This window comes from Mytilinidion resinicola, assembly GCF_010093595.1.
Source record: "Mytilinidion resinicola strain CBS 304.34 unplaced genomic scaffold BDZ99scaffold_3, whole genome shotgun sequence".
Lineage (NCBI taxonomy): Eukaryota > Fungi > Ascomycota > Dothideomycetes > Mytilinidiales > Mytilinidiaceae > Mytilinidion > Mytilinidion resinicola.
Genome location: NW_022985439.1, coordinates 1,390,374 through 1,412,516, shown reverse-complemented (window position 1 = coordinate 1,412,516; position 22,143 = coordinate 1,390,374). Strand labels below are relative to the sequence as shown.

The following is a 22,143-nucleotide window of genomic DNA, read 5'->3' as shown; positions in this document are numbered from 1 at the left end:
TTAGAACCTTTACATTCACGCTTTTCAACCCTCCACCCCCCATGAGCGTCTTAGATATTCATCTACACCCGCAAAACACACGCCTGGGTAGCCTAATTCAGCACAAGTAGTAGATACGTGCAGGTACATTTATCTTAGAGCTGGAGGCTCAAATTACAGTATCACAACCTTTACATTTCACGTTTTCACGTTTTCAAGCCTTCTAACCTCCAGGGGCGTCTTTGATAGGTATCTACAGCCGCAAAACGCACGCATAGATAGCCTAGTCTAGTAGGCGTAGTAGCTAGACCCAGGTATGAGTATGATATGGCAGAGGTCTCAAATACGGCCTTGTGATCTTTACATTCACCTTTTTCAATTCTCCACCCCCAAGGGGCGTCTTTGATAGCTATCTACAACCTCAAAACAAATACCCACATGGCCCGGTTTAGCAGGTACGAGAGAGAACGAGGCACGAACATGAGTGTGTATCACGATGCTTCCCTTTCTTCTCTTTTACTGCTTTTGCTTTACTACTTTTACTCATTATACTTCCTTTAGTCTTTCTATGACTCTTACTCCTCCTACTTCTCCTATTGTTATTAGTACAATTAGTGCTATTATTGCCATTACTTCCATAACAAACATCACATAGTGCACAGGAAGTGGGATAAGTCTGAAAAAAGTACAATTACAGTCTATATAGGCGCCGACGACCCCCATCCCCCCAGATTTCCTCCCCCACAGCGAGGCTTCCGGCCCACCTTCCACTAGCCGGAGGTGTGTATGTAGCCGCGTACTGAGCCCAGAATGGGGCTCTTACTTCCGCAGCTACAGGGACACACCTCCAAACTAGTGTGGGGACTACCATCAGACCTCGCTCCGAGTTCGGACCTCCGAGGGTTAAGAAGGGCCGCCGACGCCCCCCCGTCCCCAAAGTTCCGCCAGAAAAGAAACAACCCACCAACACCAGCATAGTATTATGAACAAAAGTCGCTAGAACCGCCCAAAAAGAAAAGGAAAAAGCACCCAGAGAACCCCACGCCCTCTCTACTGGGCAAGGGAAGTGAGTACAGAGAATTGACCGCCAGCGCCAGCCCAGGTCAGATGCTTGCCCTTGACTGCCGTGTTATCGATCAATGTGGCGACCTCGACGTCCTCGTCGGTGCCAAGTCCCGTCTGATAGTTTGCCGAAAAGCCCCATGAGTAGGCCTGTCCGCTGCCAGTAATGGCGATAGAGTGGTCGGAGCCGCACGTCGCTGCCACAATGTTGTGAAGATTAGGAACAGCAGTAGGGACGATGAGGATCTTTGGGTGTCCGGTGCTGTCGTTGAGGACGCTGGATTGAGGCACGTTTGCGACGGGCTGTCCGATCTGCTGTCCATCGAGGCGTCCCCACACGAGGCATTCGCCCTGATTAGTGACGGCGACATTGTGATGGGATCCACCGCTGAGAGAGATCACGTTGTTGCCGAGGCTCGTAACGAGCTGAGGGGTCTCGACGATAGCGTTGTTTTTGCCAGCGCTCTCCGGGATGCCACACTCGCCGAAGTTGTTTGCACCGAATGACCAGACACGTCCGTCGACACCGATGGCGAGGGAGTGGTACTGTCCGCAGGCTACATCACGAATTGCCTGGTTACGGCGACCGTCCTTGAAGCTGACGTTGGTGGGGGTGAGTCCTGTGATAAGGCCACGTTCGGTCATGCGGCGGCCAAGCTGGTTCTGCTGTCCACTGCCCCAGGCCTTGACCTTGCCAGTCTTGTCGATGGCCAATGAATGGTTGGCGCCGCAGGCGATTTGAGTGATCTTACTGAGTTCGGGGATCAGAACAGGGCGTTCCTGAACCTTGCTGGTCTCGCTGAAGCCCAGGATACCTTCGTTCCTCTGTAAGTTTGTTAGTGAAGATTCGAGTTGGAGAGTTGAAGAGAGCTTACCCGGAAAGTGCCCCAGCCATAGACCAAGCCGGTGTCAGTCAAGGCGAGAGAGACGCTGTCACCTGCAGCAATGTCGACGAAATTGGTGTTCTCGGGGAAGCATTCAGCCAGGATGGGCATCGGAGTCGATTCAAGAGGATTCAAGCCGTTGGTCTTGTTTCCATCGTCGGAATCTGAGTCGGAGTCCGCGTCGACGTCCCTCATGTTCGCGTCATCGTCCCAGGTGGTGTCGCGACCGAGAGCACCTTGATCATTCACGCCCCAGCTGTAGATTTGATTGTCGTAGGTGAGAGCAAGGCAATGCATGCCACCTGTAGCCACCCTCACAACACCGACAGTGTCTGCTGGGAGGAATGGATTGAGACGCGGGCGCTTGACATCAACGCAGTTCTTTGCGGTACCGAGACCAAGCTCAGCGTTGCTGCCTTCGCCGAAGACGTAGACATTCAGCTTCTCGGTGAACCGAGGACCATTGACGACGGCCTTGGGTTTCGGAGCGGCCTTCGGTTTCGGAGCAGCTTTGGGCTTGGGAGCAGCCTTCGGTTTGGCAGCCGCCTTCGGTTGGGCGGTAGTGGACTCTTCTGTCTTCTTTGTGCGCTTCGCGTCCGGAGAAGCATCGCTATCATCTTCCTGCTTGCGCTTCGCAGCAGTCTTCTTGGGGGCTTCGGTGTCTGTTGCCTTCGGACGACCCCGCTTCTTTGGGCCTTCTGGAGGGGGGATCAGCACAGAGTTCATGGTTGCGCGAGGCTCGGATATGGATGAAGGAGGTATGGAAGACAGTGGGAGTGGGAGTGGGAGTTGGAGTGGGATGGTGAATGAGGGGAACTTACCGCTGTCGCTGGCCTGAGCGGCCTTGGGCTTGGCTGCAGCGTTTGCCTTTGGAGCAGCCGTCGCGGCGGTGCGCTTGGCAGCGGTGTTTGCTTGAGGTCCGGCAGCAGCCTGCTTCGGAGCAGCCTTTTTGGTGGTCTTCGCTTTGGCGACTTTCGCGGGTTGAGCAGCCTGCTCGCGCGCTGGAGTCGGAGCAGGCGTACGCTGGGAGCGACGCACGGCAGGAGCCATTGCGACGAGGGTGGTGGTGATTGTGGTGATGGATGGAGGAGCAGCAGCGGGTGCAGAGCGAGCGCTATGGACTTGCGGTGGTGAAAGCGCGCGCTGGTGACAGTGCGGTGGTGTTGTTGTGGAGCGATCGAGAGGAACGCGCTCGAAGTCTTTTAAGGGCCCACGGGCTAAGCGATGTTTTGCCGGGATCAGCCCCCAATGCGGCTCTGCGCACGAGCCAGCCAAAGTGGGACGGTTTAATCCACACCCTGGCCGCTGTGGGCAGAATAGAGGGGGCGCCTAACACCGCCTGGAGCTATCAGGCTTCCTACACTGTAACTGAATAGTTTTCGATAAGGGAATAGAGCATCGCAAGCAGTGGTCAGTGAGTGTAATAGCGCAGCAACCTACCTCCTAGGATAAAAAGCTTGGCACAGGACTTCACACGTATTCATGCCTTTGTGCACTGTCACTTTTATACAATGAAGCCTGACAGGCACTTTCCGCTGCTGTACTGGCAGTCTGAGTATCGGCAGCTGCTGTATTACGAGACATAAAGCCTAACTACACTGTATAGCTGACATAAATAGCCTTGTTGTTCCAATGTTTAAGCTTCTCAACCTTCTTCTGTCTAGTGCTGTTGCGACCCCTACAAGTGCGTCATCTGCCAGCCACATCTGAAGCTCTACCTACAGTTCATACGCGCCGCCTGCTCTGCACTCCCTCGACATCAACACCATGATCTTGCGGCTCCTACCCCTGCTGGCTTTCTTGGGTGCTGCCCATGGCGCTCAACCTGATGCGCCGTCTCCTATTGCTGCTCAGCTGCGAGACCTGCAGTGGGGACAGCTCAACTTCATCCACACAACAGACATCCATGGGTGGCTGGGCGGCCATCTACAAGAGTATTATCCACTCATAGCTTGTACAGGCTCGTTCTGACCATCACAGGCCTTCGTACTCTGCTGACTGGGGCGACTATGTCTCGTTCACGAAACACCTCCACGACAGAGCCGACGCCGATGGCTCAGATCTCCTCCTCATCGACACTGGGGACCGGATAGAAGGGAATGGGCTCTATGACGCCTCAGATCCAAAGGGCCAATACTACTTCGACATCGTCAAACAGGCCGATATCGACCTCATCTGCTCCGGCAACCACGAGCTCTACAAGAAGAACTCCTCTGACGGCGAGTTCCGCTATACGGTGCCCAACTTCAAGGGAAACTACATTGCGTCCAATCTAGACATTTACAATCCGGATACTGGCAAGCTCGAACCGCTCGCACGGCGCTTCAAGACCTTCAAGACGAAGAACCAAGGCATTCGGATCCTCGCTTTCGGCTTCATCTTTGACTTTACTGGCAACGCAAATAATACCGTCGTTCAGACTGTTGAGGACACAGTCAAGACAGAATGGTTTCAGGAGGCTCTCCGGGAGAAGGATATCGACCTCATCGTGGTCTTTGGCCATGTTGCCATCCGTTCCAAGGAATACAGCTTGATCTACAAGACCATAAGATCCGTCCAATGGGATACCCCAATCCAGTTCTTCGGTGGACATACCCATATTCGTGACTACAAGGTGTATGACAGCAAGTCTGTTGCTTTGGAGAGTGGTCGATACATGGAGACGCTTGGATTCATGTCGATTAGCGGGCTAAGTTCTGGAGGGAGTAAGAAGAGGCTCTCAAGTCCCCAAAAACCCAGCCTAACGTTCTCACGTCGTTACATTGATAACAATCTGTTTTCTCTCTATCACCACAGCGGTAAAAGTAACGAAACTTTCCAGACCGAACATGGTCGCAATGTATCCGCCCAAATCAACAATGCAAGGAAGTCATTAAAGCTCGACGAGCGTCGTGGTTGCGCTCCACATGACCTTTGGGTCAACCGGGCCCCCTATCCGCACAAGCAAAGCATCTTCACTTGGCTTGAAAAAGAGGTCTTCCCGAACCATTTCAAGCATTCCTCTCGCGCAAAGGGAGGGAACAAAGCTCTCGTAATCTCGAACACTGGAGCGATGCGCTTCGACATCTTCAAAGGCCCATTCACGAAAGACACTGAATTCTTGGTGTCGCCGTTTACCAGTGGTTTCTCGTATGTCAAAGACGTGCCATTCAAGGTTGCTAAACAGCTCCTAAAGCTCCTCAACAACGAGGGCCCCATTATGGACGAGATCGCTCGTCAGAACCTGATGCTGGCGCCCCCGGAGCGAATTGCAGGCCGCGCAAATGTCGAAGCATCGGATGACTTCCATCATTGGAACGTGCCAGGGCCTGGCGCTCAAGTTCACCTTGGCGATGATAAGACTCTTACCCCTGGCTACACGACAGAGGACGATGCTGGTAGTGACGGGGATGACACTGTGCACTCTACTATCTCTTTCTACAATGTTCCGAATTGCATCCAAGCTGCCGTTGGCTTCGAACTGTCTCACGGCAATGCATCCGAAGTCGTTGTGTTCGATGACGAGGAGCCTGAGAAGGTTGATGTCGTTTACAATGAGTTCATTGAGTCGTGGGTTTTACTGGCGCTTCAGTATCTTGGGCAGAAGTACAACGAATCTGATACCGCGCCATACGTCGAGGGCCAGACCTTGACGACAGTTATCACGGACTGGGTGGAGGCAAATTGGGATGTTGCGGGCGAGGAATGTCCATAGCCCTAAGTTTAGCTTATGATCATTATGCTAAGCATATACATTTTGGGTTGGGCGTTCTTCTGGGCTTGAGATCTGTTTTGGTAACATGAATATGACGAGGCGCCCATGAAGCTGGCGGTTTACTACAGCTCATCCTCGCACTTGGTCTTCATTTAGTATAGCATAGTCGCACGGGATTTGTAGATATCACATATTTCTTCGCAGCACGAGTCTAACTTGCTCGTTGACACATGTATATGTTACACTGCCCTCCGTATTCGTAATTTCAGGAGTATCATTGAAAAGCTGCCTCTACGAGAGCTTCCGCAATCTTCCTTCCGTAAGATCCATGGACCCAAGCCCTTCTAAACACCGTCCGCAATGCTGCCCGCCAACTCCAGGATATATTCACAAATTTTATCGCCCATTAACGCCGTGATTTTCGTAGAATAGGTAAGCCTCCAGCACTTCCAGTTGCTTGAACTACGCCTTTCGCCGCTGCTCCTTTTGCACCTGTCGTTCCGAGGAATTGTACCTGCATATTGTCAGTCCCCACACCAACCACGTACTGCGCATGCAGCAAACACGTACTTCAGAAGCTTCTCAATCAGGTCGACGTGGGTCATGACCATGCGCCGGCAGCAGTATCGGCGGAGCTCGAGCTGGTCCATGGCGTTGCTGTCGGCGGGGTCAGTTCGGGGTTTAGAAAGGGGATCGGGAGGAATGTCTCGTACCCATCACCCACACCCTCCTCGATCAACACGAGATAGCGCTCCCAGAGGTCTCCAATGACCTAGAGTCGCTCTGTCAGGTCCTGAGGTGAAAGCGGCGACGCGCGAAACCACTCACCTTGCCACACGAGAAGCAGCGCACGGGAATAATCATCTTGTTCGCAGGGGAGGAGAGTCGCGCAGAGGGTGGATCCGGGTTTGAAGCTTTGCGAGGGGTTGTGTTGTGGTGGACAGAAACTGAAGAGGTGCTTCAAGGTCTTCGTCAAAGAAGATGCGAGGTCCCTGGTTTCTTGGCGCGCCGAGAAAAAAGGTGCTCCGAGAAAAAAGGCGCTAGCAGAATAGAATAATTTTTGGTGTCAAGGCGCTTCACCAAGCTACTCGACACCGCTTTCCACGTCCGATTTTTTGGATGAGACGATAGAAAGCTAATTTGAGCTTCACAATGTCGGCCGAACAGGAGCAGAATGAGCGGAAACGCAAGAGGGCTGCGAAGGAGCGACCCCGCGATCACCCAAAAAAACGCAGCAAGGTTCAAGATGGGGACAAGGAGGTGGACCAGAAGGCAGAATTGGCAGTGGTACCTGTTAATGACGCAGTCGGGAACACAGCCATAGTGCCTGTTATCAAAAAGAAAGAGAAGAAGGGAAAAAAGAAGGACAAGACGCTAAAAACGACGAAAATCGAAGTACCGTGGTCAATCTCAGAGGCTGTTGGAGGATGGTTTCTTCCTCATGACCCGGTGTTCTCACCAGACGAGAAGTGGGTTCTCTCTTTCAATTATCATACCAATGCAGAACTAACGCACATGTCAGATTCCTTATTTTGGCGACCAGAAGCTATCTGCAAATTTACTCCACCGCAACCTCGTTACTAGTCCGTAGCCTGAGAGTCATACGATCTGACATCACGTCTTATGCTCTATCCGAATCGAAGCCCACTCAGATATATGCTGCCACTGCGGCAGGTCTTATTACAACGTGGGATCTGGACACTGGAAAATGGCTCGGCCGCTGGGATATCAAATCGGAAATTCGAGGAATTGCCGCAGCCTTGCCTGCTAAAGGATCTCAAGACATTATCTTCACACAAGAGGCTGGTGGTCGCCATGTCATCAACGCGCAAACTCTTAAGACCGACACCGGGGCGTCAGAAAACGAGTTGAAGCAGATACTGAAAACTGAGGAGCCGATTCAATCCTTCCAAGTTCTCTCGACAGGAGCTATAATCGTCGTTGCGCTTCAAAATTCTATGATGATTGGCAAAGCTCTACCGCGGTCATCTACCGACTTGAAAGAGCTCGAGTACGTTTGGCGGACATTCAAAATTCAGCAGGACATTACAACCTTCCACGCTCGATTGGAAACCCAAACTGGACCAATCGCAATCCCACAAAAGGGATCATCCGGGATCAACCCTGACTCACTCGATCTTGCAATAGGTTGTGTCGACGGCGCCATATTATTGTATAATGACATTCTGAGGAAGCTTACAAAGATTGAGAGAAAGAACGAAAAGAAGAACGAGAAGAAGAACGAGAAACCCGAGAATATTATACCGCGTCGGCTACATTGGCACAGAGAGGGTGTTGCTTCTTTGAAGTGGTCTGTAGATGGTATGAAACATGATTTCGCAGTAGCTTCGATCGCTAATATATACAGGTAACTACCTCATCTCCGGTGGCAAAGAGACAGTCCTTGTGATATGGCAGTTGACCACGGGGAAGAAGGAACACCTACCCCATTTGACCTCAGAGATCGAGAGTGTGGTCGTGTCGCCTTCCGGCACCTCCTACGCGGTTCGCCTGGCGGACAATTCTTTGATCGTCTTATCAACAACAGAGTTGAAGCCAAAGACCAGTATTGCCGGTATTCAATCTAGAAGAGTCCTCCACCAAGGCTCGGAATCGTCGCAATCGGGCACACTTCCTTCTGTCCTGCAAAAGTCAAGTAACCCAGTTGCAGCCTATGGGAAAGTCCCAATGGCTGTAAACCCATTGAACTCCAACCAGATACTGTTGCCGATTCCCTCTTCTCAGCCACGAAGCGAGATGAGCGATCAAAGGCTTCCTGCGCCATATCTCCAGACTTTCGACATCTCTACCGCTCGCCACGTCTCTCGTCAGGCACTCACACGTAACAATGCGACCAACTTTAATCTAGGACCAGAGCGATTAAAGTTGCGAGAGCCGGATGTCAAGCTTATGCAGCTGAGTCATGACGGTAAATGGCTTGCAACCGTAGAAGACTGGGCTCCACCACCTACGGATGTCGAACATATCTCAGAAAATGACAAAGATGCTGCTAAAGAACAGTCTTTACGCCGTGAAATTTACCTGAAATTCTGGCTATGGAATCACCAGAAGGGAGTCTGGAGTTTGGAGGCGAGAATAAACACACCGCATCTCTTTCCAGACGACATGTCAACCTGCCAAGTCATTGACCTTGTTTCCCATCCTACAGAGGTTGGGTTCGCAACCATTGGTGAGGATAGCTTCGTCAGAGTCTGGAAACCAAAAGTCAGACGGCGAGATGGAGCTGTAGTTCGATCAGCTACTTCCGATGCCCTGTATACTTGGTCAAATTCTTGCTCTATCGAGTTGGAGACTTCAATTCAGCCCCCTGAGACGAAGAAAAGACCACTGTCCTCGTCTTTACCGCTCGCAGCATGTTTGGCATATTCCGCCGATGGTTCTGCACTGGCGGCCACTCAAGATTGGGGCTTCAACACTGCACCAGGCCTGGTCCATCTGATTAACACCAAAGCAGGCGTTGTACACCGGTCTCTCCCAAATCTCTACATCCAGAAGCTCGCTGCCTTGGCGTTTGTTGGACAGTACCTCGTTGTGGTATCGGAGTCTGTCACCGTCTGGAACCTAGTCGACGATGAGCTCAGCTACAGCCATTCCATCAACCTGAACCAATCCGATTATACCCATCAAAATTCACTAATTCACCTCGCGGTAAACGCACAAGATGGCACTTTCGCCGTCGCTTTCCCGAGCCTTCAGTTCGACCAACTTGCATCGAAAAAGTCCAAAGCCCCTGCCCCGAAGATCCGCAAGGCGTCGTCCACCATCATCATCTTCGACCCTTCGAGACCAAAGCCTCTTCACAGCTCTGGCCTCCCCGATGTTGTGATGGCGCTGCGCCCAACGCTCAACGGCAGCGGCTACATCACGCTCGACTCGGCGGCAGAGGTTCGCATCATCAACCCGAAGTCGAGCGCGTCGATTCCCCTTATCGGTCCCATCGCCAAACCTGATCAGTCTCTTGCTACAGCAGGAGAGGTGGAGGAAGAAGTGGAGGACATGGACGTCGATGATGAAGAAGAGGTTATCGTGCCTGCTGCGGTCAAGGACAGCGAGATGACGGATGATGAGATCGAAGATACCGAGAACGATAAGCCGGTTGTGCGGCCGGAGCATTTGGCGCAGATATTCGATGTTGGGCCATCTTTTGCCGGGCAGTCGATGAAGGAGCTGTTCAACGCGGTCGTGGGGTTGTATGCCAGGAAACCGAGGGTGCGGTGGGAGCAGGAGGTCACGGTTGGGATCTGAACTTGGGCTGTTGAGAGTTGTGTACAGCGCAGGGAAGCTTTTGGAACTGTTATAGTAGTAGGCTTTCACGAGTCGACTTGAGTCGGCCATTGTATAATCATGGCATAGTCAAGCGTTCGGAGCAACCAAATTCAGACGTCTTTCTTGGTCAATAACTTTTGCTTTACTTCAATCCTGCATCTTTTCAGCGCTATTCAAAAGCCTCAATGCATGAAGAACCAACAACCCATTAATCTCACCAACACCCGTGATGTCGTCTACCCACACGTCCCAAAATCATCCTGGCACCCGCTGCTCGCCAGGCAGTAATCCGCTGTCGATCCACTGTACGCAGTTGTCAGCCATCGAGCCCATACCAATCCCCACCATGCCCTCTCAGTGACGCGAAATAAGGGACTTACCACCACCCGTGCGCTGAACAACAGTTCCCAAACGCCGACCCCTCGCACGTCCGCCCTGTCACCCCTCCACAGCTCCCTTCGGTCGAAACAGCGGTTGATGAGGCTGCGGGCGCCGCAGACACGGTGCCGCAAAGCCCGAAGGCGGGCTGGCAGCCGGTGCTGCAGTAGTCGGGGGAGGAGCCGCTGTAGGAGAGAGCGTGTTGAACAGATGATGTATTGAAGTGTTAGGGACTTAGGGAGTGACGTACCACCAGCCGCTCGGGGAGCAGCAGTTTCCGTAGGTTGACTCTTCGCAGGTGAAGCCGTTTGTGCCACCGCAGGTACCATCTATCGATACTTTTACCGGGTCGATGGTGCTGGGCGTTGGAGGGGAGGAGGTCGTGGTTAGGGAGGTCGTGGGCTTGGGATGTCAGCGGGTTGTATCGAAAGAGAGTAGGGGCAAGGGTGAACATACCTTAGAGCTAGAAGAACTAGCTGTTACTAGCGATGATGATGTTGTGGTCTTGGTAGTGAAGCTCGTCGACGATACGGTGCTACTTTCAACAGCAGAGCCTGTGGATGTCTTGCTTACAGCGGATGAAGCAACATCCGCACTGCGGTACCAGTTCGCCACTGGATCACCCAGACACTCACCTACTGTCACGGCTTTGTATCCCAGAGAAGTAAGTGTAGAGATCATGTAGTCCGTCAAGTTATACGCAGTCTGGTAGTGGATATCGTGGCTTATAACAAGCCACTCGGAATCGGCCGCCGTCGCATCACTGGCAGTGATATTCCCCTTAAACCAATCCTTCGAGTTCTGGATCTTGTCCGGGGAGTCCTGCTCGTAGTCATCCGTGTCGACGTCAAAATAGATGATGTGATAACCAAGTGCCTTCATGTCTGCTTCGCATCTCGACTCTGGGGTGCAGCTTGAGTATGGCGGGCGCATGTAAGTTGGAATGAAGCCCAGAATGTTGCGCAACGCCATCTCGTTCTTGTACATCTGGTTCTTGCGGTCCACGGCAGAGATGGCGGATAGGTCTAGATGAGTCCAGGTATGGCTGGCGATCTGGTGGTTTTCGGCGTGCATGCGTTGAATGACGGGAACGTAGCCGTTGGCTGGGATGTCGATTTCGCCTTTTCCATTGTTGTTTCCGGTTATGAAGAAGGTGGCTTTAGCGCCGTAGCTGGCTAAGACGTCAAGGACTTTGCTAGTATAGATGTATGGGCCATCGTCGAATGTCAGGGCTACGGTGCCGGGTGTCTGGATTCATAGTCAGCACGCAACTATCCTCCCAACAACGTCACCACCTACAGTGCACTCATATATGCCAACTCCTCCATATGGTACTTTTCCAAGAGCCGGGCGAGGAATGGTCGATGTGCTGATACCCGCTGGGGTGATGTTCTCTGGGCAGGCTGGTCCGTACTGATACTGGCAACCGGGAGAATAGCAGTAGTCGATTCCTTGCCCACACCAGCCCTGTGGATATATTAGCGGATTTGTTTATCGTGTAATCCAGTTTGGAGAACATGTACAGCTTCCGAACAGCAATAGCCAGCCGCACAGTGGGGAAAGCCTTTGCCGCATTGATCATCAGTGTTATCGCGCTTAATATTTCTCTTGTCCTTCACTCCCTCAACATCGTTGTCATGAGCAGCCGCATGCGCACTTCCAAATATCGCTCGTGCTTTCAGGTCAGCCACATTTGCCTTTCCATATAGTCTCGGTTGCCCTGTTCCATGTGCACTGAGAAGCACGGGCATTACGGCTAAGGCCAAGACCATCGCAAGCAAAGAAGGGATCCGCATGGTAAATGAGCAAAAGAGGGTATATAAATTGATGAATTTGAAAGCGAAAGAGTTCAGAGGCAATGCCTCAAAGTGAATTCCAACGGAAATGAACGAGTGTAAGACCCTAGAAGCGAGTGAATAATACACATCGAAGAGAGAAGGTCTTTTGAACTCCGAGATAGGTGGTAGAAGCATTAGGTTGGACTCCACAACCTTCGAGAGATCCCGGTTCACGTGGCTCAAGCCGTCGGGATTGCCCTTGGTGGCGACGGGACTCCTGCATCCAATATTGCAGGGCAGGGCTATTGTGGTGCAGGAACGCTTGCAAGAGTCTAGGCGGACTTGGAAGTCGAAGGGGAAAGGTGCCAATGAATTGATACGAGATGATCGGGTTACCGATTGCCCGCATACTATCGTTTTCAACAACTCAACGTACTTAGTATTATCACAAGAAAAGAGCGTGCTTGAGCATGGCTCGAGGACACAGAACACGTCCCTGAGAGGCACGAGAGAAGCTCCGTAGGACATCGCATGTCGGGTGGTCCTTCCGGTGACATCTCAGCCGCCGTGAAACGTCAACTAAATGACACTTGAAGTAAACGAACCTTCGTGGCAGTCCTCATGAAAATGCAGACTGTGCGGCAAGAGAATGACAGCCAATTCTCCCAAGTGAAAAAGAGCGTTCTTCTATACCTCCATACAATATACATCATAACTATGCCGGTTTAGGCATTTATGTTCTCAGTAAGGATCAGAGAATGAAGAATTTAGCACGAATGCCGCCGCGGGCCGGAGATTGTGAGGCTAAAGCGGTGCCTGGCACGGATTGATGTTGAAAAACAATGGACGAGGAAGGCCACAACTCCCACCCTAGTCCCAATGAGGATACCCATATATAGAGGCGCAATGTTGGCCCGAAGCATTCAGGGCCTGACCGTACACAGTAGGTAAAGAAGTCACAAGCTATGAGTTAATTTGCAAAACTCTTTAAATGTTCACTTTTCATCGAATTGAATTTGTTCATCATACACTATGGTGCATCGAGCCTATGAACCGAGAAGACCACAGCATGATTTGTACTACCGGAATTATCTAGCTTGCTGCAGGTCGGAGCACCAATACGTAAGCTCAGCTCGCTGATATTTTTTAGCGAGACTTCACAAGAAGGGTTCAATATGCATTAGAAAGATTTACAATGCCATATCGTATCAAGTCACTAGCAGATGTTTGGCGGAATGATGTAAGCAGAGCCCAATGGCGCTTCTCTATACAAACAGAGCTGTAGTCTATCTTGTGATGTAACTATCCAACACTACGCCAGACTCCGGTTTCCGATGGAAGGAATGCATCATGAGTTTATCGCGGCCCTCAAAGCACCTGCTAGCCGTTGATATTCCTTCAGTAGCTCTTCAATTTCCCCAATCTTCAGTTCCTTAACATCCTTCAACTCCAGGAAACGTTTTACAGGTGGTGTTGTTTTCCTCAATACATCTAGCGCGGTAATGGCTCGAGCCTCCTTGGAAAGATCTTCCGAGGAGGATGAGAGCGGTGGAGTTGATAGCTGCTTCCCCTTATCCCCGGCGGCCGGCGGCACGACAGGAGGAGTATTGACGCGACCAAAGCGAGGGATCATGTTCATGTTTGGAAAGCGGCTGAGCGGGTTCAGTGTGTTACCCAGATTACGCATAGACTCCACGGCTGCATTGCCCGCGGGTGGGGTAGTTGTGCTGCCTTGATCTGGTTTCGGAGGGGTGGGACTAGCAGCCTTGCCTTCGGTGAAAGCGACACGCTTTCCGTTGTTGCTTCCTCCGCTTTTCGTGCTATCTACACTGCGGTCTCGGATGGGACGGCGGCCACCGAAGATATCGGCCATCTTGGAGTTGAGGTCTGGTTTCTCTTCGGGAGTTTCGTCGGCCTGTTCAGCGATGGAGCTAGTGGCACTCACGCTGGCGTTGTCGTCGTCTGGTAACGTAGGTGAGCTAACGAGCTTTCGGGCTTCCTCGAGTGTTTTTGGGAGCGAAGGCTCGGGCTGACCCGGTGCGGCCCCCTTCTCTTTCAAGCGGCCAAAAATAAAGCGGAAGCTGTTCTCAAGAGTACTGTTGATGCTGTCGAGGGCTTGATCGGCACTATCTATTATACTCTCACGAACAGCATCACTTGCTTGTTCGATTCGGGTTGTTTGTGATTGGATGAGATTGCTCAGCCGGCGTTGGGACTTCGTCGTTGTTGGGGAACCACTTAGGTCGCTGGACGATGCTGTAACACCAGATATACTAGGTCTAATAGGAGGGGATTCCACGGGCGAAAGACCCAATTTCATAGGCGTCATCTCGGTTCTAGGAGTTGTAGGCCGGCTATTTGATTTCCCTGGGCCCTCAGGGCCCTCGTTCGCCCGCAAAGAAGACAAGTCAACAGTTTCAAGGAATGATATAGCCGCCTCCAGATTGACGAGACAGTATGCAGCTTCACCATCCATCTTGCTCGAACCACGAAACCGCTGGATGAAATTGAGGTTGCTGATAACATTGATGGTGGCTGGAGGGGAGGTAATGAGCGAGTATATTAGCGTAGGTAGTATTTCATCAGCCGAGGACGTGGCCGGGAATATCTTTGAAAGCGCTTCGACTATGCTCTTATGAGCTGCAGTGAGATGCTGCAGCTTTCCCAGTGGATACTTCTCGTTATCCATCTTCTGGATATCGATCCTAGCCGCAGACAGCCATTCTTTGATCTCTAGCTCCTTTTCCGTGGTTCTTTCTTTTATATCTTCGGTGACTTCGTCTGTGTTTACGAGGAGCTCCTTGAGGCCTATGCCGACCAACGATAAGGCAGCGGTGCGGGACCTCAGCTTCTGGTCCCGTTCCTCGTCGTCGGTGCTCCGATGGCGCCATATCCGATCATACAGCTTTTCGCACACTGCTCGCTCCACAGCTTCTTCTAGGGCGCCGCGTTTAAGCTCCAATATCCGCCGGGCCTTCTTTCTGTCTGATATTTCCGAGGGAGTGAGCATCTGCTGCTCACCAGCCGATGGTTGGTCGGTCCCTTTCCGGGAACTTATAGATGCTGGTTTGCTCCCTTTGCCCGCACTGGGAGGCGTAGACTGCTCTCGTGACAAGCGGGAGATTAGGGTTGCGATGTGAGTTCCTATGTGGGACGAGGCGCGGGAGTAGAAGTCTTGGTATAGATCGGAGAGGGCATCGATAGACAGGGGCGCGGGATGGACTTTGGCGGATAGAGACTCTAGGAATCTGTTGACAATTAGATATGCAGAACAAACTGGTATCCAGAGTGAAGTTCCCACCTCTCCGTCAGACTCCGTATCTCGATGGGGAGCTCCTCGAAGGTGTCCGGCAACTTGATATGCGGGGCATCTTGCTCGTCCAGCTCTCCATCAACGGACTCATTGTCGTCCTTGGACGCAAATATGTCCTTCTTCTCCTCTCCGTCCTCAGCCTGTGGGGACATCACGACATCCTGGGGGAAGAGAATATCAGGCACCGGGGGCCCTTGGAGAGTGCTTGCGCGGCTGCGGGAGAGGGGGCTCTTGGAGGGCTCGAGACGGCTGAAGGACTTGGAGGGGTGGAGGACCTTGGGGTGCTGCTGGTCCACGCCCTTTTCAGGCGGGCGACTGGCCATCACTGGAGTGTATCTGAGGGCGCGGCGGTTCACGGGAACATGGTGGATGCCGTGGACATCAGACCAGCCCAGCCCTCCGCGTCGCCTATTCGCAGCTGCACGGCATGGGCCCAACGTCATGCGCGCAGGCGTCCTCTAGACCACTCACAGCCAGCCGACGCCACCGCGTGCATCACAACTCATCCCCATCACCATTCACCCTGCCACCACGACACCACCCTCGGCATGTCGTCCCTCCTGCTATGACGCCTGCGAATACCACTCTATGGTCGCGAACATGCAGCCTCCTCATCTCCGCTGCCATTCCGCCGGCAGGGTGACAGCCCGCCTTCTGCTATCCTTTCTCGCTATATCCTCATTTACCGTTCACCGTAGCGCCGCCTCACGCCCTGAGAATGAACCAGGGATACCTGTAATGCTTCCCGGGCCGGTCACAGGCGGAGGCGCCTCGCCAGAGCCCGGGAATGCTCCTAGAGAGCTTGATTTTGTAGGTCCAACCGCGCACTCGCTGTGATGATCCTACTAACGCCTGGCTGCCTGGCAGAGACTCAAACACATCTTCCACCATGGGACCTACCAGTACCCAGGCCTGCACAGGAAGCTCGACGTGCCGGAAGACGCTCCGTTGTGGATGACGGAGGATGACTCTCTAGACAGGGAGCCAGTCCCCCGCCTTCGCGCCCGGTCCGAAGCCATGAACATCGAGCGGCTGGTGGACAGAAGCCCAGAGAACATAAATTCCATCCTGGACCACGGGCGTATGACTGGCCAGGCGATATCGCTACCCGCCTCGGACTGGACTGTTGACGAAATCTACGGGCCGAATGTCACAGACAAGGAGACCGTATTGAGTTTCGCCAGGATGGCGGCAAACGCCTACGTAATGGAGCCCAATACGGGCGAGTGGGAGGATGTCGGAGGAGGTTACAACTATACCGAAGACTTTGGCTGGGAATCCGACGGCCTCCGTGGACACATTTTCGCGGATACAGAGAACTCGACTGTAGTCATCGGCCTAAAAGGCACCTCGCCGGCCGTGTTTGACGGATCTGAGACCACCACGAACGACAAGATCAACGACAACCTTTTCTTCAGCTGTTGCTGTGGTCAAGGTGGGCAATATCTCTGGAGAACGGTCTGCGAGTGCCAGACAAGCGCCTACACCTGCAACTCCACCTGTTTAGTCAAGGCCTTGCGGGACAAGAACCGGTATTATTACGCCGCGCAAGACCTGTACCACAATGTTACCGCCTTATACCCGGATGCCGACATATGGGTAGCGGGTCACTCGCTCGGTGGTGCTGTAAGCAGCTTCTTGGGTCTGACATTTGGTCTTCCAGTAGTCACTTTTGAAGCTGTTCCAGAAGCCATGCCAGCTGCTCGCCTTGGACTCCCAACCCCTCCGGGCCACCAAGTGGGCGCACTTCAACAACGGAAAATGACCGGTGGCTACCACTTCGGCCACACTGCCGATCCAGTCTTCATGGGTGAGTGCAACAAGGCAAGCTCATCTTGCACTTTCGGCGGATATGCCATGCAGAGCGTGTGTCATACGGGATTCAAGTGCACCTACAATACCGTTGATGATTTGGGGTGGCGAGTTGGAATCGGAACTCACAAGATCCACAGCGTCATCAACGACGTTATAATGAAGTACGACGAGCCGGCAAAGTGTGAGCAGTATATCAATTGCACCGACTGCTATCCCTGGGAATTCTTTGAGAGCAATGGGACGGAATCCTCAACGACAACTCGAAGCATGACTTCCACGGCAACGTCTACGAGGACTCGCACGGAAACGTGTAAGACGCCTGGATGGTGGGGCTGTCTGGATGAAAGTACGACTAGTGGGCCAACCACCTCAACCTCTTCGACAACGACCACGTCGACTTCTACTTGCAAGACGGTACGTACTCGTAATTGATCTGTTAGACCCAAAGACTAATTTCTACTAGCCTGGCTGGTTCGGTTGCAAAGATGAGGTCACTTCGACCGAGACACTCACGGTCCCGTCCGCTACTCCCACGCCCACAATGACACCACCCGCACCCACATCCTCATGCCGCCATCCTGGCTGGTTTGGTGGATGCAAAGACCCTATATCCACTTTCCCCCCTGGAAGGTCATCCACAGGACCTTTGTCAACCGCAAGCTCAACCACTTGCACGTCAAAGGAATGGTTCGGGCTCATCTGCGTCGACCCGTCACCAGATTCCAAAGCGTCGCCACATACGACAGCACCGGCTGTGATGGAGAGGATAGAGGTTTGAATTTGCTGTAGGAGCTCCCCATTAGGGGTTATTTTCATGGTCGTGGCACTTTTTTGCATGATGAGGGCATGGTAGGGTATTGGCGTTCTTTTTGGGTTCAATGGGTAGGAAGCTCAGTCAAACAATGTGCATACGAGTCAAGTATCAATCTATGTAAAAAATCAAATCAATATATGCCATCAGACAACCTCTCCGTGTATTAAACTAGGTTAGCACCCTCCCTCAAAGCCCTTCGCACGAATCGAAGCAAGAGCGGCAGAGGTAATGCGAAAGTCGGATAGCAAAGCTCGCGAGTAACAAAGTTCCTTCGTCAGTTGCACAAGTCGATTCACTTGTAACATACCCATCACGAGCTATGTCCCGTTACGGCTAGTCTTGGCGTTCAATGCTTGAAAAGCGTGGAGCACAGAACAACTTCCACCTTCTCACTTAGTGTCTTACTGAGTAGATGAGGGTGAACGTAGGCTAGCGAGAAGGGGAAAACTTCCCAAAGCCCAACGCTTCCCGCGCACTATAATGCCAAGAAATTCACAATGCAGCGGTAGGCCGGAGTAGTGTTCACTTGAAGATCATCAACCTCCTACGTAGATTACTTTCACTACCCTCTAGACCCGATACTTTTAGTGCAGTGGGGCGTAAGACGATTCTCAAGTGAAGAAGTATACATTTTTGCAAGTTAGATAACTTGCTGACTCGTTCTACTTTCATGCTCGTATGCCAAGCAAGTCTTCCACCTTCAACTACTCTCGGTCTTTCAACACTTCCCTTCCTCGAGTAGTGCCAAGACCGTCCGTGCACAGCAACGAGGTGTCAACTAGTCGAGAGGTGTAGACAGTTATCCAAGACGGCCCCAGGCAAGCAGACCCTCCTACCTTTAGTAAGGTGTTTGAGTAGTGCGCGTCCTGAGGCTTCGTAGACTTCGAATGCGTTCCAGCGAGTTCGCGCCTAGAACAGGAGACTAGTATTGGTGCCTAGGATGTTTTCGGTTTTGGTGTTACGTTGGTGCTTAGGGTGCTTTCGGTGTTGTGGGTACTTTGGTGCTTAGGGTGCTTTCGGAGCTTCGGTGCTTTGGTGCTTTCGAAACGTTTGCCCTCGGGTTTTTTCCATCAGGGTATCATAAGTATGACCTGACAGTGTTGCCGGACTAGCATTAGCAGGGTTGAAAGGAAACGGCCGTAAATCTTGAAACGATCGTAAATCTAACGAGGGTATCGATCCTGATGTACCATATATGCCGCTGTACGCCTAGAAGCGCTTCCTAGCTTGATAATCCAATCCAAGCCGCGGGTTTCGAAAATCACCATTGTCCCAGGACCCCGTAGATGAATCTAGTCTATGCAAACGCCGAAACCGGAGTTGCAACTACTCATGTGCGTGGCTCTGCTTCGTCTTCTTCGAGCGAGTGACGCTCTGCCAGATATCCGTCCAGAGTCCCAAGGGCGGGTCGATGCTCGCTTCGTACGCATCAATTGCTGGTCGTTCCCACACTAGATCGGCTTCGAGTGGCTTGACGAACTTCGACCTCTTAATGAGCTTGAAGCCTACCCACGCCACGATGCAAATGAAGCACATGGCGTAATAGGTCATGAAAGTTCCGACGTCGAAGGCATAGAACACCGCATATCCGTAGATGCACAGCGTAACAGTCATGGTGATAAGGCCGGCGATGGCGACGTAGGGCTGGCCCCAGCCCTTGTAGGGGAGGTTGTTGCGGTCGTAACCTTGAGCCTTCATGGCGCGGTAGAAGAAGAGGTAAATGGTGCACATGAAGATGTAGTCGAGGAGTTGAGCAGCCTGGGTGATGTTCGCCAGCCTTGAAGATGTCAGCGTAGGTATTCAAGAGAGGAGGCTGATAAAATACCATTTTACACCCTGTGAAGCACCACTGCTAACCGAGAGGAAGCCCAAAAATGGGAAAATCATGGTCACCAAGAAGCAGTAGATTGGGATACCCTTCTTAGTAGTCCTCCGCAGGAATCTAGGAGCATGGCCGTCGATGGCAAGGGAGTAGAGCGATCGTGTCGCGCAATAGACGTAGGAGTTGCCTGGAAAGGTGTCAGTTCATGACTTCTTGAGAATCGCGTCGAGGCACCCAAGTAGTGGCTTGTGATTGGACATAGACAGACGTCTTGGAACTGTAATCATTAGAATGTTCTGACTTACCGGCTGAGAAAATGGAGGTGACCATGAGGGCATTTGTAAGGTCAGGCAGCACCGAGATTCCCATATTCTTCATCGCGATCACGTAAGGCGAAGACGCTCCGGTGCCAGTTCCGACGTTATTCAGGAGGTTGTTCAGGGTTGGGTCGTCGTATGGCAGGATGATACCTACGCAAAGGGCTCCGAGAATGAAGAAGATTCCGAATCGCCAATACATGGTCTTGAAGGCTGCCTTGATGGTCACACGGGGATATATGGCTTCTCCAGCAACCATGGCGACATATTCGGGACCGACAATCGTGAAAGAAGCTTGGAAGTATGCGCCCAAGAATCCTTCGAATCGCCCAAGAGCTCCGGTATGAATATACTCCGCAAACGAGCCAGGTTTGTTCCAATTCCTAAATCCGTAGGCATCGTGTTTGGGGTTACCGCCGACCTGTAGGCCTGTCAGTGGTGCAAATAATATTTTATTAAATATGCTTACCATAGTGACGAAAGTGAAGCAAAACAGCATGATGATCAGGATGATCTTGCCGGAGGCCCTACGGAAGTTTAGTCTTGTGTATAATTAAATGATAGACACGGAGAGCTCACAGCCAGAACTCGCTCTCGCCATATGCTCGCACGGCGAGAAGATTGATGGCACTGGACGGAGTTAGATAGATGATTGGGGCTTGCGCTTATTGGTATGGTTTCGTACGCGTATAGGACGACGCAGGCGGAGACGACGGCAGCAACGGGAATATCATCTCTCCAAAATGTCAAGACTAGATTGAGCGCTGATATCTCGAACGGGATCAAGACAGCTTCATAGAGCTACAGGTGTTGTCAGCATCCTCATGTGCCTCGAGGCGAGGCCAAACCTGCGAATCGGACTCGACGAATCCGATCAACCGACGTCATGTCGATACATGGTTGCAAGAAATTCCTCAAGAACTTACAAAGAAGTTCCAACCCGCCATGAAGCCGTATGCCTCGTCCACCCACATCGAGCCCATGCGGACCCAGCCACCGACGACGGGCATGAAGACGGTCATCTCCGCCATGCAGCTGTTGACCAGGGCCAGGAACCCGCAGTATATGGCAAAGGCCAGGAACAAGCTCCCTGGACCACCCTCGATGAGGCCCCAGCCGATACTGACGAAGAGCGCAGTGCCAATTGAGCCTCCGATGGCAATCCATTGGATCTGGCGGTTGGATAGGCGGCGATGGAGGCCGCCGACATCTTCGACGACGGCCTCGCGAGTGTCTTCGTCGTCGCCGTTATACGTGGGCGCGGCTGTCTTTTCGTCTACTGCGGCTTCGTCCTTGGTAAAAAACTTCATGATGGGCAATTCGTGTGTTGGTTGCACAGAGCGGGCACCATGACGGCTAGAGAGGGCACCCAGACTTTTAAGCGTTGCACGCAGCTGCACGGCAGGCAGTCCCAGGAGCCGGACTCCTGGTGCGTAATCCTTCACTGCAGGGAAACGCAAATCGCGGCTGGAGTCGTTCTTCGACGTAGACGGCTTCGGGGTGAACTAGCAGCTAGCCTGGCGGCCGCGATAGCCCTAAGGCAATCTCGGCAGGGTCTCACAGGCAGGATAATCCTATCACAGAGGGTGTATTGAGATTATCTTACGCGTGGGGAGGCGGCGGATAAGCTAGAACAAACGAACTCTATGGGGAGTTCCAGTCCCTGCGACCTAACTCATTGGCCAAGGGGCCTTCGAGGGCCGAGATAGCGGTTGTGTAACCCCGATACAGCAGAAGAAAACGCACCAGTCAGAAGCATCGTGGTTTAGCGGAGTTTTATCCGTGGGTTTAGGTTACGTCGGGACGTGGTGTCGATCGCCCAAGCGCCCCAAGCCCCGTGCCGTCAGGTGAGATATCGATAAGTGAGGTGAAAGGCCAGTTTCCTGGTGTAATTCGATTGCGACACCTTCTCAACTCTGTACCTGGCCACGTGATGCGGTTCGAGATATCCGATCTTTTCTTGATTCGGCCCGACTTCACGTCACTGTCAGGTTGTAACC

General features: G+C 52.4%; 8 protein-coding genes across 8 annotated transcripts; 3 read left to right on the top strand and 5 right to left on the bottom strand.

Annotated features, from left to right (window-relative positions):
- Positions 1-646: 646 nt before the first annotated feature.
- On the bottom strand, positions 647-3,076 carry BDZ99DRAFT_494850 (RCC1/BLIP-II). The gene is made up of 3 exons (XM_033723335.1): positions 2,747-3,076; positions 1,917-2,623; positions 647-1,866 (listed from the first exon to the last, which is right to left on the bottom strand). The coding sequence occupies exons 1-3, from the start codon at positions 2,973-2,975 to the stop codon at positions 1,030-1,032; spliced, it is 1,773 nt and encodes a 590-aa protein (XP_033581945.1). The 5' UTR covers positions 2,976-3,076; the 3' UTR covers positions 647-1,029.
- Positions 3,077-3,676: 600 nt separating this feature from the next.
- Positions 3,677-5,866, top strand: BDZ99DRAFT_458933 (uncharacterized protein). Its single transcript, XM_033719041.1, has 2 exons — positions 3,677-3,859; positions 3,906-5,866. The coding sequence occupies exons 1-2, from the start codon at positions 3,693-3,695 to the stop codon at positions 5,617-5,619; spliced, it is 1,881 nt and encodes a 626-aa protein (XP_033581944.1). The 5' UTR covers positions 3,677-3,692; the 3' UTR covers positions 5,620-5,866.
- Positions 5,867-5,887: 21 nt separating this feature from the next.
- On the bottom strand, positions 5,888-6,589 carry BDZ99DRAFT_458932 (DNA-directed RNA polymerases N/8 kDa subunit superfamily). The gene is made up of 4 exons (XM_033719040.1): positions 6,448-6,589; positions 6,333-6,391; positions 6,190-6,276; positions 5,888-6,133 (listed from the first exon to the last, which is right to left on the bottom strand). The coding sequence occupies exons 1-4, from the start codon at positions 6,481-6,483 to the stop codon at positions 6,082-6,084; spliced, it is 234 nt and encodes a 77-aa protein (XP_033581943.1). The 5' UTR covers positions 6,484-6,589; the 3' UTR covers positions 5,888-6,081.
- Positions 6,582-10,209, top strand: BDZ99DRAFT_549384 (WD40 repeat-like protein). The gene is made up of 3 exons (XM_033726954.1): positions 6,582-7,088; positions 7,142-7,941; positions 7,988-10,209. Exons 1-3 carry the CDS (start codon positions 6,772-6,774, stop codon positions 9,883-9,885), a joined length of 3,015 nt encoding a protein of 1,004 aa, XP_033581942.1. The 5' UTR covers positions 6,582-6,771; the 3' UTR covers positions 9,886-10,209.
- BDZ99DRAFT_566889 (glycoside hydrolase/deacetylase) lies at positions 10,004-12,035 on the bottom strand (the record flags this gene model as incomplete). Its single annotated transcript, XM_033727630.1, has 6 exons — positions 10,004-10,209; positions 10,287-10,469; positions 10,535-10,686; positions 10,741-11,532; positions 11,584-11,751; positions 11,808-12,035. The coding sequence occupies 6 exons, from the start codon at positions 12,033-12,035 to the stop codon at positions 10,143-10,145; spliced, it is 1,590 nt and encodes a 529-aa protein (XP_033581941.1). The 3' UTR covers positions 10,004-10,142.
- Positions 12,036-13,141: 1,106 nt separating this feature from the next.
- Positions 13,142-15,713, bottom strand: BDZ99DRAFT_434980 (uncharacterized protein). Its single transcript, XM_033717466.1, has 2 exons — positions 15,364-15,713; positions 13,142-15,310 (listed from the first exon to the last, which is right to left on the bottom strand). The coding sequence occupies exons 1-2, from the start codon at positions 15,696-15,698 to the stop codon at positions 13,411-13,413; spliced, it is 2,235 nt and encodes a 744-aa protein (XP_033581940.1). The 5' UTR covers positions 15,699-15,713; the 3' UTR covers positions 13,142-13,410.
- Positions 15,714-15,884: 171 nt separating this feature from the next.
- BDZ99DRAFT_408535 (alpha/beta-hydrolase) lies at positions 15,885-18,210 on the top strand. The gene is made up of 3 exons (XM_033716513.1): positions 15,885-16,185; positions 16,243-17,604; positions 17,654-18,210. The coding sequence occupies exons 1-3, from the start codon at positions 15,964-15,966 to the stop codon at positions 17,966-17,968; spliced, it is 1,899 nt and encodes a 632-aa protein (XP_033581939.1). The 5' UTR covers positions 15,885-15,963; the 3' UTR covers positions 17,969-18,210.
- A 1,120-nt stretch (positions 18,211-19,330) lies between these two features.
- BDZ99DRAFT_377928 (AAT family amino acid transporter) lies at positions 19,331-21,453 on the bottom strand (the record flags this gene model as incomplete). The annotated part of the gene is made up of 7 exons (XM_033715086.1): positions 19,331-19,781; positions 19,830-20,013; positions 20,132-20,564; positions 20,613-20,670; positions 20,723-20,773; positions 20,829-20,944; positions 21,070-21,453. The coding sequence occupies 7 exons, from the start codon at positions 21,451-21,453 to the stop codon at positions 19,331-19,333; spliced, it is 1,677 nt and encodes a 558-aa protein (XP_033581938.1).
- Positions 21,454-22,143: the final 690 nt, after the last annotated feature.